Source organism: Lonchura striata, chromosome 24, assembly GCF_050655825.1.
Source record: "Lonchura striata isolate lonStrDom1 chromosome 24, ASM5065582v1, whole genome shotgun sequence".
NCBI classification, from domain to species: domain Eukaryota; kingdom Metazoa; phylum Chordata; class Aves; order Passeriformes; family Estrildidae; genus Lonchura; species Lonchura striata.
The window spans coordinates 3,942,696-3,960,789 of record NC_140726.1 but is presented as its reverse complement, the minus strand read 5'-3'; the positions used below and the strand labels follow the sequence as shown (position 1 = coordinate 3,960,789).

General features: G+C 48.2%; 1 protein-coding gene across 13 annotated transcripts in view; it reads left to right on the top strand.

The window, feature by feature from the left end:
- Window positions 1-119: 119 nt before the first annotated feature.
- NCAPD3 (non-SMC condensin II complex subunit D3) overlaps window positions 120-18,094 on the top strand; it is a 36,010-nt gene continuing 18,035 nt past the window's right edge. For 2 of the 13 annotated variants that reach the window (XM_085560188.1, XM_085560186.1), the window contains exons 1-18: window positions 137-262; window positions 1,490-1,632; window positions 2,585-2,747; window positions 3,546-3,721; window positions 3,809-3,982; window positions 4,488-4,549; window positions 4,809-4,896; window positions 6,178-6,311; window positions 6,986-7,058; window positions 7,340-7,462; window positions 7,598-7,850; window positions 8,375-8,458; window positions 8,615-8,698; window positions 11,438-11,511; window positions 13,553-13,687; window positions 14,804-15,024; window positions 16,889-17,080; window positions 17,349-17,446. In XM_085560188.1, the coding sequence (XP_085416314.1) occupies window positions 202-262; window positions 1,490-1,632; window positions 2,585-2,747; window positions 3,546-3,721; window positions 3,809-3,982; window positions 4,488-4,549; window positions 4,809-4,896; window positions 6,178-6,311; window positions 6,986-7,058; window positions 7,340-7,462; window positions 7,598-7,850; window positions 8,375-8,458; window positions 8,615-8,698; window positions 11,438-11,511; window positions 13,553-13,687; window positions 14,804-15,024; window positions 16,889-17,080; window positions 17,349-17,446 (2,338 nt within the window). In that variant the 5' untranslated portion in view covers window positions 137-201. Of the gene's footprint in view, window positions 356-1,365; window positions 1,389-1,489; window positions 1,633-2,584; window positions 2,748-3,545; window positions 3,722-3,808; window positions 3,983-4,487; window positions 4,550-4,808; window positions 4,897-6,177; window positions 6,312-6,985; window positions 7,059-7,339; window positions 7,463-7,597; window positions 7,851-8,374; window positions 8,459-8,614; window positions 8,699-11,437; window positions 11,512-13,552; window positions 13,688-14,803; window positions 15,025-16,888; window positions 17,081-17,348; window positions 17,447-18,094 lie in introns of those variants that run through there. The other 11 variants (XM_085560184.1, XM_085560182.1, XM_085560189.1 and 8 more) reach the window with 10 other exon arrangements.

Below are 18,094 nucleotides of genomic sequence, written 5' to 3'. Positions count from 1 at the left end.
GCACCGCGCACCGCGCACCGCGCACCGCGCACCGCGCACCGCGCACCGCGCACCGCGCACCGCGCACCGCGCACCGCGCACCGCGCACCGCGCAGCCCCGCCCGGCCCGCCCCGCCCCTTCCGGGGCAGCGGCCGCCGCCCCGATTGGCCCGCGCCGCCCCGCGCCCGCCATTGGCGCGTTCGAACCCGGGCGGCGGCGCCATGGCGGCGGAGCGGCTGCGGGGCGCGCTCGGCGGCTGGCGCCTGCCGGACCTGCCCGCAGGTGCGGGCCGGGAGCGGGGCCGCTAGGAGCAGGATTAGCAGCGGGACCGGGGATGGGATCGGACCCGCGGCCGGTTTGCCGATCACTTTTCCGGTCTTAGTCGCTGCGTCTCTCGGTCTCTCTGCTTCCCGGTCCCGCTCGCTGTCCAGTCTCTCTGTCTCTATCCCGGTCCTAGTCCCCGTCCGGATCTCTATTCCGGTCCCGCTCTCTGGTCCGGTCTCTGACTCTCTCCCGTTCTCTCTCTCTCTCCTGGTGTCCGTCTCTGTCTCGGTAGCGGTCTCTGTCACCCTCCCCGTCCTGCCTTGGTCCCGGTTTCGGTTTTGGTCCCCATCTGGGTCTCTGTTCCGGTCCCGGTCTCTGTGTGTCCCGGTCCCGGTCTCTGTGTGTCCCGGTCCCGGTCTTGGTGTCAGTCTATGTCCCGCTTTCTGTCCCGGTCTCTGTCTCTCGCTCTGTCCCAGTCCCGGTGTCTCTGGCTCTGTCCCGGTGTCAGTCCCTGTGGCTCTGTCCCGGTGTCAGTCCCGGTCCCAGTGTCAGTCCCGGTGTCTCTGTCCCGGTCCCAGTGGCTCTTTCCCGGTCCCGGTGACTCTGTCCCGGTCCCGGTGTCTCTGTCCCGGTGTCAGTCCCGGTCCCGGTGTCAGTCCCGGTCCCAGTGTCAGTCCCGGTCCCAGTGTCAGTCCCGGTGTCTCTTTCCCGGTCCCAGTGGCTCTTTCCCGGTCCCGGTGGCTCTGTCCCGGTCCCGGTGTCAGTTCCGGTGTCTCTGTCCTGGGCTCTGTCTCGGTGTCAGTCCCTGTGGCTCTGTCCCAGTCCCGGTGTCTCTGTCTCGGTGTCAGTCCCGGTGGCTCTGTCCCGGTCCCGGTGTCAGTCCCGGTGGCTCTGTCCCGGTGGCTCTGTCTCTGTCCCGGTGGCTCTGTCCCGGTGGCTCTGTCCCAGTCCCGGTGGCTCTGTCCCGGTGGCTCTGTCCCGGTCCCGGTGTCAGTCCCTGTGGCTCTGTCCTGGTCCTGGTGGCTCTGTCCCGGTCCCGGTGTCAGTCCCGGTGTCTGTCCCCCGGTCACCGGGCTGCGGGTGACCCCAGGCAGCGGGAGGTTCCTGACGCTGGCAGCAGCTGCCCTTGGCGCGCTGGATTTGGGTAGTCCGTGTTTATGTTGGAGCCTGATTTTGGGTGAAACGCGTGTTTCGGGGAAATCTCACCCCCGGCGCTTACGAACACTCTTTTCTTTCTTTTCTCAGTATGGGTGGACGCGGTGTGGGATATGGATTTCACGGAGACCGAGCCTCTGGATCCCTGGATAGTGGAGGAGATCACGGCGGATGAGCTCGGCCCCTTCACCCGCCTGTACAGCGCTCTGGAGCCCTTTGCTACCGGGGACCAGGTGAGCAGAGAGGTGGCATCACCCAACAGAGCCAGCCACTCTCACTTTCTTTTTTTCACGAATGTCTTGCCTTGAAATCCACAATATCTTCAAAAACAATCTGAACAACTCCAGCTCTGTGTGCTGGAGTGCTTCAGAAGGAAGATATTCCCGAATTTTAATAATATAACTTAGCATAATATTAAGTATATATATAGTTATTATAATTACTAATAATCAATACAATTTAAAAATTATTAATTTTAATCATAAAACCACACAATAATGAGGTTGGAAGAGACCTCTAAGATCATCAAGTGTCACTGTTGAGGCAGGATGGGAATGAAGAGACTCTGACTCAGAAGGTTGTGAGAGTAAAACTTTGATTTATTTAAAATATATTGCTCTTTTATATAGAGCTTTGTGAGGATTAAATTTATTTGTTTTGAAGTGAAAACAACCCACACTATTGGTGCAGAGTGTTTTACGCACAGTGATAGAACTTAACTATAAACAATGTGAAAAACAAGAGAGATAAAGAATTATTTACATTCTTTCTTAACTCTTTCCCAGGCTTCTGCCTGGATAGAAACTCTCAGTTTCTTTCTTTGACTAAATCTGAGACCCACAATCAAGTCCAACCTATGCCCTAACACCTCAACTAGACTATAGCACCAAGTCCAGTCTTTTTTTAAACACATCCAGAGATGGTGATTCCACCACCTTCCTGGGAAGACAGTTCCAGTGCTTTATTATTCTTTCAGTGAATTTTTTTTTCCTTAATTAATTGATTTAATTATTAATTAATGTAATTGCTATAACATAAATATTAATAATTATAGTGTATTATACTTTTTGAAGCATATAATACATAGGGAGTTTGTCATGGTGGCACCTATTAAAATCTAAATAATGGCTAGTTTTGGGCATTCATATTATTATGGGAGTCCTCACTATTCCTGTTTTGCCTCAGAATGTCTGGACCTTGTTTGCTGAGAACAGCCTGTCCCACCAGGCCCTGGTGGCCGTGCTGCATCACTTTGTGCACGTGGGCCAGAACAAAAAAGCCAGCGTGCAGCAGAGGCTGTTTGCTCTGCACTCAGCTGGGCTCTACCTGCTGCTGCTGGAGATCCCAGGTGAGCCTTGGAATGTTCCTCTTCGTGGCTGGGGCCAGCACAGGTGGGGCAGGGCTGGGTTTGTAGCAATTCCAGGTGGAACAAGTGGTGGTGCTGGCTTGATGGCCCTGAAATCCTCGGGGGTCAAACCGAGCGTGCTGTGAGTGCTGAGCAGTGTCACGGGCTCCTGTCACTGAGGGGTTTGGTGGCCTCAGTGTGGGTCTGTGTCCTGTGACAAGGTGACAGAGGAGCCTGCACAGTGCTGGGACCACACAGGTCCCTCTGCTTTGACAGCCAAGGCAGGAGCTTATTCCTGTTCCTGCTCTGTAGCAGGGAGCATTTCACTGTGCAGCACATTTGGACGGGTTTGTTTGTGCAAACAAAAAGATCAGTTTAAAATAACCAGCAGCTGAGTGTTTCCAGCAGGTTAGTTCACAGCTGGAACCCTTTGTATTCCAGCGTGCCCTGAAGTTTTGCTGATCTCTGGTGCAGCTGGAAGGGGCCGTTCAGCTGGTGATCCTGCTGGAATGTGTCACTGCTGATGGGGCATCAGCCTGGTGCACTTCCAGCAGCTGTATTATTCTCTTGCACTTTCTTAGGCTCTGGGACATCTGTGGAGAGATCATAGAACCACAAACTGATTTGGGATGGGAGGGACCTTAAAACTCATCTCATTCCATGGGCAAGGACACTGTCCACTAGACCAGGTTGCTCCAGCCTGGCACTGAACACTTCCAGGGATGGGACATGATGCTCGGATGGTTTGATGTTCTCTGTATTTTGCCTGGAAGAGGACTGATGTTTGTCTTTTCTGGGCAGGCAGCATAGCCAACCAGGTGTTCCACGAAGTGATGCTTGATAAATGTCTTCACACCCTGACAAAATGCTGGCCTCAAGAGATGAGGAAAAGGAAGAAGGCACACGCTCAAAGCTCTCAGCCCAATGCCAGAAAGAACAGAAAGAAAGGGAAACAGTGCAGGAGTGACAACTCCAATGTAAGATGTCTGTGCAACCTCTTCAGCTACAAATCCCTAGTAATAAGCAAATAGCTGGCAAGCTGTTTCTCTTTTCTGCCAATATAGATAGAAGAGATGTTGGAAGAGGAGAGGGAAGAGGATGATGAGAATGTTTACTTCTCATCAGAAGGTCTTCTCCAAGTCCGCAATGCCATCTTCCTTCTTTTGAAAAACTTCCTAAGACTTCTGCCCAAGTTCTCCCTGAAAGAAAAGCCTCAGTGCATGCAGAACTGCGTGCAGGTAAGAAAGCTGCAGCTTGATGAGCCTTGTGTCCCCTAGCACAGACTTTTTGGGGATGCAGATCACTCCATATGGAGGAGGTGGCAGCCCTGCCTTCCGTCACCTGGTCCCTGATGGGTGTTAGGGAAATTGGGAGCAGGGTGCCTGCTCTGTGTCTGCCTCTCGTGCTGAACACTTGCAAGTGTTCTGTTCATGGAATCAGAAGGGTTTGGGCTGGAAGGGACCTTAAATCTCATCCTGTTCCACCCCCTGCCCTGGGCAGGGACACCTTCCACTATCCCAGGTTGCTCCAAGCCCTGTCCAACCTGGCCTTGGACACTTCCAGGGATCCGGGGGCAGCCCTCACTTGCTCCTGGGGGACCTTCTGGGCTTTGGGCTCAGCTTTTGTTCTGCTTCAAGGGAGGTGTTTGAAAGTTAAACCCAGTGGTGTGACCCCAGACATCCCAGAGCCCTGCACACCCTCCTCTCAGGGGACTGAGCTCAGCTTGGCTCTCTTCCCTTGCAGATCTTTGTTGAGATGACCAGCTTTGAGCCAGTGCTCCACGAGTTCAAGTTTTCAGCAGCCATGTGAGCAAATAATTCTTAATAATTTTTAGTGTTTATATGATGGTCTCAACAAGCAAAGCCCTCAGTGCTTGTGTTGTTGTCCTGTTTATATAAAAATGAAAGTGACAAATTCTCTTATAAAGATAATTGGAATGTGTTCCACTTGCTGACAGCAAGCAGCATCTTGTGAATATTGAATGTTTTGCAGTCAATGAGCTCTTTTAATAGTCACAGTTACTCTGATGAGAGGTGAACACATCTCTTTGCCTTTTTTCCTTAGGGATGTTGATAAAGCCAAATACATTCCTGAGCTGGCCTATTACGGACTTTACTTGCTGTGCTCCTCTCTCCATGGCACAGAAGATAAGGTACAAGTTAAACAGAATCCTTAACATCCTCACAGCAGCATGGAAAAGGAGTGCTTGCTTCTTCCCTTCTTGGCATGTCTTTTTTGCTTGTATAGTTATTATTTTTCACTTCAGTTTCTCTCTTTATGCCATCTTTGCTGGGTCAGAGCAAAGATGTTTTTTTCCACGCCAGTCCTTATTGCTGCTGCACTTGTGTGCAGTGAATTCCATGCTCTGCTGACTCTTATGGCCAATGAATTGAAAACAAAGGAGAGCTGCAGTGGCACTGGGCCTCTGAACCTTAAAGAAGAGAGTTCCAGGTGGCTGCCTTTGCCTGGAATGTTGTGATTCCCTGCTAGATGGAGCTGCAGCACCGCCTGGCAGCGTGTGAGGGGCTGGGCTGTGCAGTGCTCTGTGTGCCCAGTGAGACTGAGCAGGGCTGGCTCTTGTTCAGAGAACACTCTGGGATCCTGGAGCAGCCAGTTCTGCCAGAAACTTCCCATCTTTATTTGTTTAAATTGGCAAGCAGAGTGGGGCATCTCCCACTTACCTGTGTGCTGCTGCTCTGCTGGGGCTGCTGAAGGTTGGGTGTGCCCGAGCTGTGCCTGGGAGTCTGTGTGAGCCCCTGGGCTGGTTCTGAGCCTGCAGGCTGGCAATCAGCAGCTGTCTAGTCAGGCAAGCCTGCAGTACACACCAGCCTGGTTATTCCTGAGTGCCAGCCCAGCTCCAGCAGCCCTAGGCCTGCGTGTCTCTGCCTTCTTGGTTTCTCAGTGCAGCATGAGCTTTTTGGAGCTGTTGGCATTTGTGGTGACAGCAAGGTGTTGTCATTCCCCTTCTCAGACCTGCCTCAGCTTCCCTGCCTCTCCTGCATGCTCAGGGAATGTCAGGATCATGAGGCAAACTGTGGTTCCAAAAACATTCAAGGGAGGCAGCTCCAAGACTTCAAGTACAAAACACACGTTTAGCTTAAGACATCTCCTATGCAAAACCCAGCAAGTCTCCTCAAATTCCAAATGTTTCAGGCAGGGAAAAAAATCCACAGGGGACTTCGGAGGGGGGACTTTGTCCTGTTTGGAGGGCAGCTGGTGATGCTTTCAGAAAGCCCTTGCTGAACTTTCATCAGAGCATCACAGCCAGGAAAGGTGTTGTGTGTATTTAGAAAGTGTCCTCTTGGAATTTGTCTGCTAGGAGTCATGCTTTCACATGTGCTGCTGTTTGCTTCTAAGCTTGATTCAGAACTATTTCATGACCCTGGAGTGCCCATCCATGCAAAAGAGCCTGCCAATGACCTCTTCTTTCCAGACCCTTCGCTGTGTGTTCCAGCGGCTCCTCAGTGTCATCCTGATGGTGGAGAGCAGTGGGGGCAGCAGGCGTGAGGCCCTTCCCATCACATCAGCCGTGACCAGCTCCAGGAACCAGGCTCTGAAATTCATCAGGTGCCGTTCAGAGCTCTGCTCCTTTCTTCTGGCATGCCTTTGCTTTGCTGTTGAGGTGATAAAGGGATGAGACAAACTGGCACAGGCTTTGAAGTTGTTTGTGCAAATGAGGTTTAATTAAAATGTCTGGAATGGGAATTTACTGAGCTTGCTGGCAGAGGGGGAAGAAGGTGCTGTGGAAAGGACCCATTTTCTCTATTTTGCTTTGTGTCAGTTTTTCAGGTCTTGTGTTTTACTACAGAGAATTGTGGAGGAAGTGAAAGACCAACATGGAGCTCATTCTTCCATAGTTCTTGCTCTCTCTCTTAATGATGTGTTTTGCCTGTGTTTATTCCTCCTGTTGGGGATCCATGTTGTTGGAAATGTAGTTTGTGCAGAGATCCCCAGACAACATATGCAAGTGATTGAGACTAAAGAATCTTTTCATGTTACCCTTCTGCTTGTTACAAAAGTATGGGAAGAAATTATTTTGTGCCTGCAAAGCCAGGTTAATATGGAAATATTAATATGGATGGTTCTCTGAGCATGTCTTGTTGCACTCATGATTCCAGAAGCGTGGCCACTTCTGACTTCTCAAATGCATTCCAAAAGGAATGTCCTTGACTTTTCCTCTGTTATAAACCAGCTTTGTTAAAATTTGCTTCTCTCTCTCTCTCTCTCTCTCTCCTGTGCAGTTCTCTGGTAGATGAGCTGAAAGAAGCTGTTTATCCTGTTCTGAGAATATTGCTCCAACATATCTGTACCAAGGTATGCCAAGCTCTGCTACTTCTGGAGCTGGAGAACTCATGTGGATGCATTGGAATAACATTGATAGTTTAGAAAAGATGATGAAAACAGATTTCCTAAGGAATGAAAACTTGTGATGGTGAAATAGTGGCTGAGGAAGCTGTGATGAATCTCACTATTGTTGAATGTGAACATAGAAGCTCATTAAATTAAAAAATACTTCTCTTAGGCCCTGAAATGCCTTTCTGGCATTGAGAGCAGAGCAGTGAAGTATCACGGGGTGCCCTTGCCTTGTGTTTCAGGTCCCAGACAAGGCTGATTATCGCACCTACGCTGCCCAGGCCCTGGTGACCCTGCTGGACAAACTCCCCTGTGCAGAGTTCGCTGAATTCATCGCTTGGCTTTATAAATACTCACTCACCAAAGTAAGTGTATCTCCTTGATGCTTTGGAGATGAATCTCAGCACTGAATAGCTCTGTCACTGCTGGTACCCAGAGGCAAGAAAACTCCGTGTTCACTTGCATTAACAGAGCACCTCGTGTGCTTTTTCTTCCTGCAGGTTTCCTGCAGAGTGTTTGCTCTTGATGTAGCCTTGGCTTTGTTGGAGCTGCCAGAGAGGAGCCCAGGCAGCTCCTTGTCCCAGGATCATCAGAGTTTGCTAAAGCACAAGTTTTTAGTGCAGGTCATGGTGTTTGGCCGGTGCTCAGACAAAGCCCCCGTGGTGAGGAGCAAAGCTCTCAGCAGCTTTGCCTATTGTCTGGAAAAGAAGGCTGCTGCTACCTGCGAGAGCATTCAGGACTTGCTACAGAGCTGTGAGTATTGTGGGCACATGAGGTAATGAAAATCATTCTTGAACTTTCAAGGGGATAATTGCTGGGAGGTAGGAGTTGTCAGGAACTTTAGAAACTGGCCCACAGAGTCCTTACATACTGTGTCATAATGAGCAGTAATTCATGAGCCTTGTTACTTATGAAGCCTTATCTTTGGAAGGGATTTATCCTCGTGTATCAGTTCCAAAGAGATTCCTCTGCGAGGTCCCTTTGAAGGATGTTTACAGACAACCGAAATTGCTCATTGGGAAAAAAAAAAGCAGCTCATTCTTGCCTGACAGCTGATTAAATCTTGAGTTGCCTTTTGCTTCTGCTAAGTTGTTCTGCTCGTGACTGGCATTCCGAGCTCCCTCAGGTGTGCTGAAGGCCAGATGGCACGATTCAGAGCCTGCACACAGCATCCCACGGTTAGATTGCTCGCCTGAAGAAGATTTGGAATGGCAGGATATCCAGAATTAAAATACTTTGTTTGATTTCCTTTTTTTTTTTTCTCTCTTTTTTGGCAGCCTCTGTCCACACAGTGTTGGACGCAAACACAAACACTGCGAGCATGACAGTCAGTGGAGAAGGTATAAAGTCATTCTTTTCCAGTAAGTCTCAGGCTTTTCTTGGCATGCCATTTCCTAAAAATACACATATCTGTTAAACCTAGGGCATGCATGAGGCTTTCTGTTTAACACTGAACCATCTTCTTGCCGGGTGATTGTATGCCTTTATTATTCCTCAGCTTTTATCTTTTCTTTCAGCTGTGTCCAACCATCCGCTGAAGACCTTACCAACTTTCAGAACTATGGAGCTGACAGACAGCAGTGGAAGTGCTGGGCCTGATGGTATGTCAGAATTAAAGCAGCCTTTCCAGATAAGCCTTAATTCAAAGCCTTAATTGAAATCAGACTTTCTGATGTGTATTCATTGTCCATTTCTCAAAGGAAGTGGAGAAAGCTGTTACAAAACACTTAGGGGTGATGAAGGGTGTGGAATTGCCAGCCATAAAGAAACACTATTTCCACTCAAGTCTGAAAAACACACTTAATCCTGAAATGCACATGTCTGTTGCTACTAATGTGGTGGCAACACTTGTTGAAAAGCAGGTAATTTATTCTTCCCAGATGGTAATTTATGTGGAATGTAACGCTTGTAGCTCCATAAATTTCAGGATAATTAAATCTCTTGCTCTGGTGCACAAAGAACTGATGTATTTTGCTCTGTAAAGCCCAGCACCCTTGAGTAGCACCATTCAGTAGGCAAGGATCTGTTTGTCTGCAGCATCAGTGTCACACGAAATGTCCTGGTGCAGCATTCCAAGCTGCCTCTCGTGTGTTGACAGCATGAAATCACCACGCAAGCTGGCTTTTGTGGCCGGGATGTTCCTCCTTTAAACCTCTCCCTCTCTTTTCCTCTTGTGTGGAAAAGCTTTTCTCCCTGACCTTTTGGCCCCTGCCGGGATCTGCGCTCTCAGTTCTTGCTGTTCACCTCCCTTGAACTGCTGACAGTTCAATTCTCTGCCTCACATCCTGCAGTGCTGCTTTTGTTCCACGCTGCTCCTCGCATGGGATCTCCCTCCCTATCTCCAGGAGCCAGGCTCCAGCCTCCCCCCACTGAAATCGAAATCTCCTTTTTTCAAACACGCTCTGCTGATAAATTTCCTTCATCTGCTCCCTCAGATAGAAGAGTCCTCCAGGCCACTCAAGGTATTGTGAAGTCCCTGTTTAGTTGCAGGCTCCTCGTGCCAGAGGATGCCTGGGATTGTCTCTGATACCCAGCTGAGCACACACTTGGCACTTGGCAAAACAAATTAAGAAGAAGCTGGAATGAAAAAAGACTGTCTGGAGCTCCAGAGGATTTTGGAATCCAGGGCTCTCTGAGGCAGTCAAGGTGCATTAGCAAAGCTGTCTGGCCCATGCCTGTGCTTGGCTCATGGCTGTGCTAATTTTGCACTCCTCTGAAGACCAAACAGCTCATTTCTTTTAGAAAATAAATAAACCTCAACCAGGGAGAGTCAGAACATGCTCAGCGCTCAAGGGCAGAGATAAAAAGGGTGGGGATAACCTGCAAGGTGAGGTGTGCACTGCAGAATTCCCTCTGCCCACCAGCATCAAACATTCCCTTCCCTTGGGAGTTCTCAGCCATTGAGAACTTGGGAATTTTGGTTGTTTCATTGTTTGCTCGTCCCCCCCATTTTCTACATCAGAAAAATCAATGTCAAAGTGTGATTATTTGGTTGCCTTCACAAGACTGGATTATTTTAGTAGCAAAATCTTGCAGTGGAAAGGTTCTGTGCTCTTCCTGTGCAGCTGCTCTTGGGAAAAGGATGGAACTGCACTTAGCTGCCCATTAAGAAAGCCCAGATCAAAATCCCTTTGCTTCCTTTTGGTAAAAATGTATTTTTAAGTTAGTTTTGCTTAGTTCCCTGTGACTAATCCTATTTTTAATGGCAACAGGATGGATGTCCATGTGAATCTCCAAGTAACAGATCTCCAAATTTGGCATATCTTTGGGAAATCTGACAAACAGTAATAAATAAAAACCTTAAAAGTCATGGTAAAATGCTTAAAGTCCTTATGGCCAGTTAATAGCCCAGTGATTCAAAATGTGAGAAATAACTGATCTGTGTATTTAGTCATGTGTCATTTAATAACTTAATGCCTCGATGATATATTTTTTCCCCTGCCAACATGCAGAAATAAGTATGAATATGGCTGTGCAGAGTAAAATATGAGCCCTAACATGCCATCCAAGGAAGAGAGATGTGTTCAGGTTTCCTTGCAGACTCTGAGGTGGTTCTGCAGCCTCGAGGGGTTCCCAATGGAGTCACTTCCCCTCTGTAGCACCCAGCAGCTCACACAGTAATGCTTGCTGCTGTGTGCAGCTCGGAGGCAAAGCTCCCAGGAGGTTGTGGCTGTTCTGAGCTCTGCAGAGCCTCCCCTGGCTCTGTGTTGGCTCCTTTTGTCTGAGCTCTGCCCAGGTAGCCCTTCCCACAGGTATCAGGGTTACCTGAGCCACAGACTGTGCCTGACTCCTCTGCTGAGCTCTCAGACTCTGAAGGTAGCCTGACATCTTCTGTATAGACAAAGGAAGAGGTCAGAAATTACAGTTTCACTTTTTTTTTTTTTTTTTTTTTTTTTTTTTCTGTATGTCTCAAGCAATTTGTTCCATCATTTTCTTTTGTGATAGATTGAGTTTTTCAAATGAAGGGAGTGGGACAATTGGGTTTGTTTTTCCTTCTGGCTTATGCCTCATTCTGGGTGATTTTAATTGTGCTTTGGTCAATCCTTCTGCAAGTTTTGGGGAACCTTTTGAGTTTGTTTTTGCCCTGAGTTTGTGCTGCTTTAGGATGGGGAGGTCCTGGCACAGGTGCCCAGAGAAGCTGGGGCTGCCCCTGGATCCCTGGCAGTGCCCAAGGTCAGGCTGGATGGGGCTTGGAGCAGCCTGGGACAGTGGAAGGGTGGGACAAGATGGGCTTTAAGGTCCCCTTCACCCAAACCATCCTGGGATTTTGTGGTTCCAGCTGGTGCTGTGGGTAATTCCTTCTTCATGGGGTAATTCCTTTTTATCCTCATTTTGGATAGAAAAAGACGTCATGGCCATGCTGAGAGTGAGAGCTGGAGATGAGAAAACCAGTGTGAGGAAAGCTGCCCTGCAGGTAGGTTGGGGTTTGCATCCTTCCCTGCTCTCGGCGATTACCCAAAATTGTTAAATAATTAATTAGGCCGCAGCTTTGCTGCAAACTCTGTCACTTTGCCCACTTGTAGCTTCCTGCTCTCCCTGCAGAGTGCCTTAAAGGCATTTAAGATCTTGTTTACTAGCTCCTGATAAGTAAATAATGCAGGCATAATGATGGAAATTTCTCTAGTACCCTTGCTGGCATTCTGTTATTCCGTCATTTGCAAGGAGAGGCTCTTGTCAAATGTCAATAGGCATTTCAATTAAGAGACTTCCTCCTAAACTGAAGCATATTAGCTGCTTAGTTTGTTTTGACCTTGTTAGCAAAGGGATTAGGTTATATCCAGCTTCTTTTTGAGCTCTGTGCTGCTTTCCTTGCTGCTCATTTCTTTAATGAAGTCATTAGCTTTTAAAGACAGAAGCTTCAATGGAAATTTCCTTGTTTTAAAAAAGAGGTGTCTGCTGCTGACTGCCTTCCTCTGTTAGTCCTCTTCACCCCAGCTCTTCCCCCTCAATTCACACACTGATTTGAGCTTCCCTGTTAGGGCTTTGCAATTCATGTTTTAATGCTTTCCGATTAAGAATAAAAATAAATCCCCCTTCCTTATTACGAAGTAAGAACTGTGGCTCATACAAGAGGCACGTTACTTTCAAGGGGAAATTGTGACATTCTCCCTCTCCAGCTGCTGTTCCAGAGCAGCAATGACTGGAATGATGTTTTCTGATTCATTTTCCAGCTCTGGTTGTGCCCAGCACTCATGAATCGTTAATGTGCCGCTTCACTCTGGGTGTGATAAATCTCTGGGTGTGATAAATCTCTGGCTGGCGTTGGCAGGGGGTAAATTGTATTTTTGCTTTGTCACCCAGTGCCCCTGGCACAAACCTAATGGTGGTCAACACTCTAAGTGAGGTCCAAAATGAGAGGGGATCTGGGGACAAAGAAAGAAGTTCATGGCAACTGCATTCTTCTGAAACAGGAACTTAGAGCCTAAATAGGGCAGCGGGGGTCTAGGTAGGATCAGTTGGGTTTGGACTCCCAGTTAGCTCCTTACAATTGTTCCAAATATCAAGGCAAGTGCAATGAGATGCCTGTCACATTCAGTAATTCTGTCTGGTTAAGGTGCTCCTACCATAATTAATGAAAAGATTTTGAAGGCTGCAAAGCAGCAGGGAGGAACAAGGGCTTTTTTGACCACCTGGTTTTAAGTTGCCCCTGAGAGAGTTCTACAAGTAGAACACATGTAGCTTGTGATGATCAGGGAAAATGGCAGCACCAGAATGGAAGTTGAACTTTTTCCATTGAGTTCTGCTCTACATCCAACCAATGCAGATTGAAATATAGATGAGAACCTCTTGGGGCCTGGGTGTTAGAATGACCACAAGAGTGTAAAAGTCCTCATTTCCCAGCCCATATAGCCAAAGGAGGAGTCTGAATGCACAGGATCGGCTTCTCAAGGTTATTTTCCCTTATCTAGAACATTCTTTCTCTGACCTGCTGAGCTCTGTCCAGCAGCTCGGCCATGGCATTCTGTCTGCCCTCAGGGGGTGTTTGCATTTTATACCAAAAACTACCTGTGCCATGTTTACAATAATGTGCCAATATCTGTCATTTATGTTGGACAGTGTGTCTGTGCCTTAAACCAACAGAAAAGTGTCACCGTCACAGCAAGACATGGAGGGCAAGGAGAAGGAGAAGAAGGTCAGGACATGCCCAAATCCCTCCATCTTGTGTCCTTGTACTACATTCTAAAAAGCCCCAAAATTCTACTTTTTCACCCTGTGTTATTTCAACTACCACACTGCTCAAACCCTTGTGGCTTGTAATTCCTCATACAGACTTGGCAGTTTTTTTCCACGGGCTAAAATGGAAGCCACAGGTGTTTTTGACTTTGTGCCAGGGTCTCTGAGCCCCCTGCCAGGGTCTGGGACAGCCAGGGCAGCTAGAGGGGTGTGCTGGACTCTGACAGGAACCTTGCATGGGAGCTTTGAAATGCACCTGAGTGCTGCTGTTTGCCTGGCAGGTGTTTGTGAGCATCCTGAAGCAGGGGGTGCTGCCCTGCACGGCCGAGGACCTGGGCGTGCTGCGGGAGCGCTGCCGGGACCCCGCGGTGTCGGTGCGGAAGCAGGCGCTGCACTCCATCACCGACCTGCTCCTGGTGAGCTGGGGCTGAGGGTGCACCAGCTGGGGATAAACGGGTTAATAAATGCTCATTTTGCACAGCAGGTTAATCAATGCCCATTTTATTAAACAGGCATTTATTAACCAGGTACACCTTGGGCAGCCAGAGCCTCCTCCAAGGTGGACGGCGGTCACGAGTTTTTCTCACAATTATCAGTTTGGTCCATTTACACATTCTGCAATTACGCCTTCAGCTAATGAAGTATTCCCTCAGTTTGCTTCCCCCCCAGTTCACTTTTGTTTATACTTTTTGAGGCCTGAAACAGTAAGGTATCATTGAGTTAGAGCCCTGGAGGGATTGTTTTGTCTGAATAAAACAGGAGAACAGTAGCTGACACTCTATATGGAGCTTAGAGTTATACCCTACAGCAGTACAGGATTTTAGCTTTTCTATTTTTCAAATCCTAAGGCATCAAGGGGAGTGGGAATTCTGCCACACCGAGGATGGGGGAGGGCAGGAGGGACCTCACCAGTCAGCTGTTCATTCTGGGAGTTGCATTTTAGGCTGCTCTAATTCTTTTCATTACCTTTTGACTCGGAAGTCATGACTCACTCTGATACCTACTTGTGATTTATGCAGAGTGCTCCCAACTCTTGGAAACACTGATTTTTCTGGCTGTTGATTTATGTGTCATGAAGAAAATGTTTATGTTGCTGGCCTTCTCAAGTTAAAAAAAACCCTGAATCACTTTTAGATGTAATGTGTGGATGATAGCAATGCTATATTTTTCTTTCTTTTCTATTTATTCACAAAGGGTTTGTAACTCAGGCTTGGAGCACAGGGTTTATATTAAGCAAAGCTCTTTTTTTTTAGTGCTAAATCATCTGCTGTACAGCCTTATTGCAAACCTGTTATAATTCTTTATAGAGTCTCAAAACAAAGTGTTACAGTACTTTAGCAGAAACACCAGGTATTTATCATAGAGATGATTAAAGACCTTGTGATGCTGAGTTTCCCTGTCCCACCTGCTGCCGCACTGCTGGGCTTGATTAAAATTCAAGTTTCAAAGTTTGTAGCTGAACCTGGAGGCCTTTGCTGGTCTTATCCATGCATTTGGGATCCCCTAATGATTAAAAAATGTGTTTCTCTCAGTCTCAGCACAGCAATGTCCTGGTGCAGAAGGCCTGGTTGAACGGAGTGGTGCCTGTGGTGATGGATGCAGAAAGCTCTGTCCAAGAAAAGGCTTTGGATTGCCTTGATCAGCTCTTGCTGCAGCACATAAAACCCTACCATAAATACAGGAGCGATGATGGGAGGCAGGAGCTGGCGTGGGATCTGCTCTCCCTGTTGTCTTCAGAAAGCCAGGAGCTGAGGTAAGTGCATTTTTCCCTCTCCTGTCTATGTTAACATTCAGGATTAAAACCTAGAGAGGATTTTTTTTTTCCTTTTAGTGCCATTAGAATGCAAAACTTTTCCTTTACAGAAGGAAATTACCTACTGACTGAGGACTAAGATAAGAGTCTGAGTTTGTGTTCTCATTCCCTGTGTGGTCACAGACTATGAGGTACCACAGCTCACACACACACTGTTAAAATGCACGTGCTGTCTGCTGAGCGAGGACAAGAAACCAAATTTTTCCCAGGGAACTCTTTGAAGCTGCTTAAATTCCCTGCTTGAAAGCCTCAGTATCATTCTGGGGATGGAAAGTACCACGTTGAGATGCTTGTGTTGCCCTGCAGCTCCCAGGACAGGGCTGTTGAGCATGGACAAGGAGAATCCCTCTTTGTTTTGTGTCAGGTGTTTCCACCTGCTGCTCCTGTTACCTGTGCCCTCTCCCTGGACTGAAATGCTCTTTGTTGCATTCCATGCTGGATGCACTGATAGCACATGAATATTTAAGTCAAATGGAGGTGTTCCTCTGACAGAAGTGAGAGAGGATATATAAAGCAAGAACATCACCTTGTATTAATTCTTATGTACAATATGTTACTTGTCTTGTGACAAATCGAATTATCCTGCCTGCCGCAGAACGCCGTGGGAAGGAGAGGGAGAAATGGGATGACACACAGCATGACAAGGACACAACATTGATTAAAGACAGCTGTATGTTTATTAGTCAACAGGGCATAATAGCTCCGAAATAGCAGATGAGGCACTGGTGGTGCTGCCATGCCAGTGTGGGGAGCTGTCACTGCTCTAATTCGGGCCGTTTTGTAACAGGGTTTGCACATTCCTGGCACCTTCTTCCTCCTGACCCTGCAGGACCTTGCAGCTTGAGAAATCTCACAGCTCTACCAGTGTGCAGTAGATAATTCGGGTTGTGCAGAAAAATGAGCAGGCTGTGATGCCTGACATGACTCTGCTGTCCCTTTACCCCTGGGAGTCTGCAAGGCCAGGCTGGATGGGGCTCTGAGCCCAGTCTGGTGCAAGGTGCCCTTCTCCATGGCAGGGGGTGGATTGGGATGATCTTCAAGGTCCTTTCCAATTTAGGCCGTTCTGTTGATGCCTTGTGCAGGCTGGCCTAGAACAGAGCTGGACAGAGCTGAAGAATAAAGCAGGGATTTATTAAAAGCATCTCCTCCATGGATCCACCTTGGGCAGCACCAGAGCCCAGCCAGGGCTGCACCAAGATGAACCAAAATGGTCCCAAAATGCACGAGCGCTCCCGGGGCTCTCCCTGGGATCAGTTCTGCTCCATTGGCACCTTGGAGTTCATTGTCCCATTCCAGCTTCAGCCCATCAGTCCCATCCTGCTTGTTTTTCTCTCTCCAGCCCACGCTGTTTGTGCTCCTGGGCTGAGGTTTGGATCATTTGTCCTTGGTGCCCAGCTGGAGCAGGAATTGTTTTGTCTCTGCTCTGTGCACAGAGCTCAGCATCCCCTCACGTGAAGCCCAGACCCACACACTGAAGCAGCACAGAATGTGAAAAATAGAAAAGCTCAACCTGAGGCATCATTATGACTCTGGGTATTAAATAACTGCTGGAAAATCTTGGTTACAAATTGCTGAAATTATAATTTCCTGATGTGTCATGGGACCAGTTGGACCTTCTGTCTTACTGCCCTAGATCACAACAGCCATGTAGAGAACTCAGGTCTGTAGCGAAAATATGTGTAAATGTGGAAATTTTCAGTGTGATTTGTGGCAATGCCAGGCAATAGCAGCTTTGTTGTGTTGGATTTTCCTGGATTTTACTGTTTTCTTTATTCCTCCCTCAACTTTCCTTTCCTCCCTGCAGCCGTTACCTGAGCAAAGCCTTCCACATGTGGTCCAAGCAGAACAAGTTTACCTCCACTTTTATCAATAATATCATGTCTCATGTGGAGACAGAGCATTCCAGGGCAGCTTGGATGCTGCTTGCCAAGGTGGCAGGTTCCTCCCCCAAGCTGGATTATTCCAAGATCATTGACTCCTGGGACAGTGTCAGCAGGTCAGTGTGTGCTTTGAGCTCCATTCTGCCAGGCAGCCCTCGGTGCCCTTCCACGTTTTAAATTCCAGTTTTTTCTTCAAACTGTCACTTCTGCAGCTGGAAATCCAGCAAAGACCTCTAGATCTGTGCAGTAACCAACTCTTTCCTCAAGCTCTCTGAGTTTTCATTGCCTTTGACAGGTCTGTCCTTAATAATGCATGTCCCAGGTGAGAGGATTGCTCAGCTGTGATTTGGTGCAGGGGCTCAGAGTTCTCTGTTGCTTTTGCAGGCAGCAGAACTTGAGCAGTGACACCGTGGGACACGTCCTGTGTGTCATGGGGCACGTGGCCAAGCACCTTCCCAAGAGCAGCTGTCAGGGGCTGAAGGGTGAGTGGCCCTGGCAGAGATTTTGTGCCTCCAAAAATGTCAGAATCGGAGGTATTGATGATTCTGAGATTGTAGAAAGTCTCTGTCTGTCAGCCCCCTGCCAAAGCAGAAGCCATAATTGGTCTGTGCTGGTTTCCAGGTTGTTTATTCTGTTTATCTCTCACATGTTCTGCTGCCCTGCCCAGCTCTGTCCTGCAGGGCAGCGTGTGGGGCTCTGCCCTCAGTGGGATGTGACAAACATTAAATACCAGAAACTCCCTGGGCTGCATTTACAAGAACGTGCCAATATCTGTCACCTACGTTGGACAGTGTGTCCCCAGCCTGAACCAACAGAAAAATGCCAACACCACAGTGAGACATGGAGGGCATGAAGAAGGAGAAAAAGGACAAGGCACACCCAATTTCCTCCATCTTGTCCCCTTTGGACCCCTCATCTAGAATCCTAAAATTTTACTTTTGCACCCGTGCCACACTTAATTATTACTGATATCAAACACTCAGAGCTTGTAATTGATCCTGTAAGATTGAAAACGCTTTTCCATGGGCAGAGATCACAGCCAGTGTCTCTGGGGGCTCTGTCCAGGGGGGTTCTGACCCCTGCCAGGGTCCCAGACCTGCCAGGGCAGCCAGAGGGAAGTCCTGGATTCC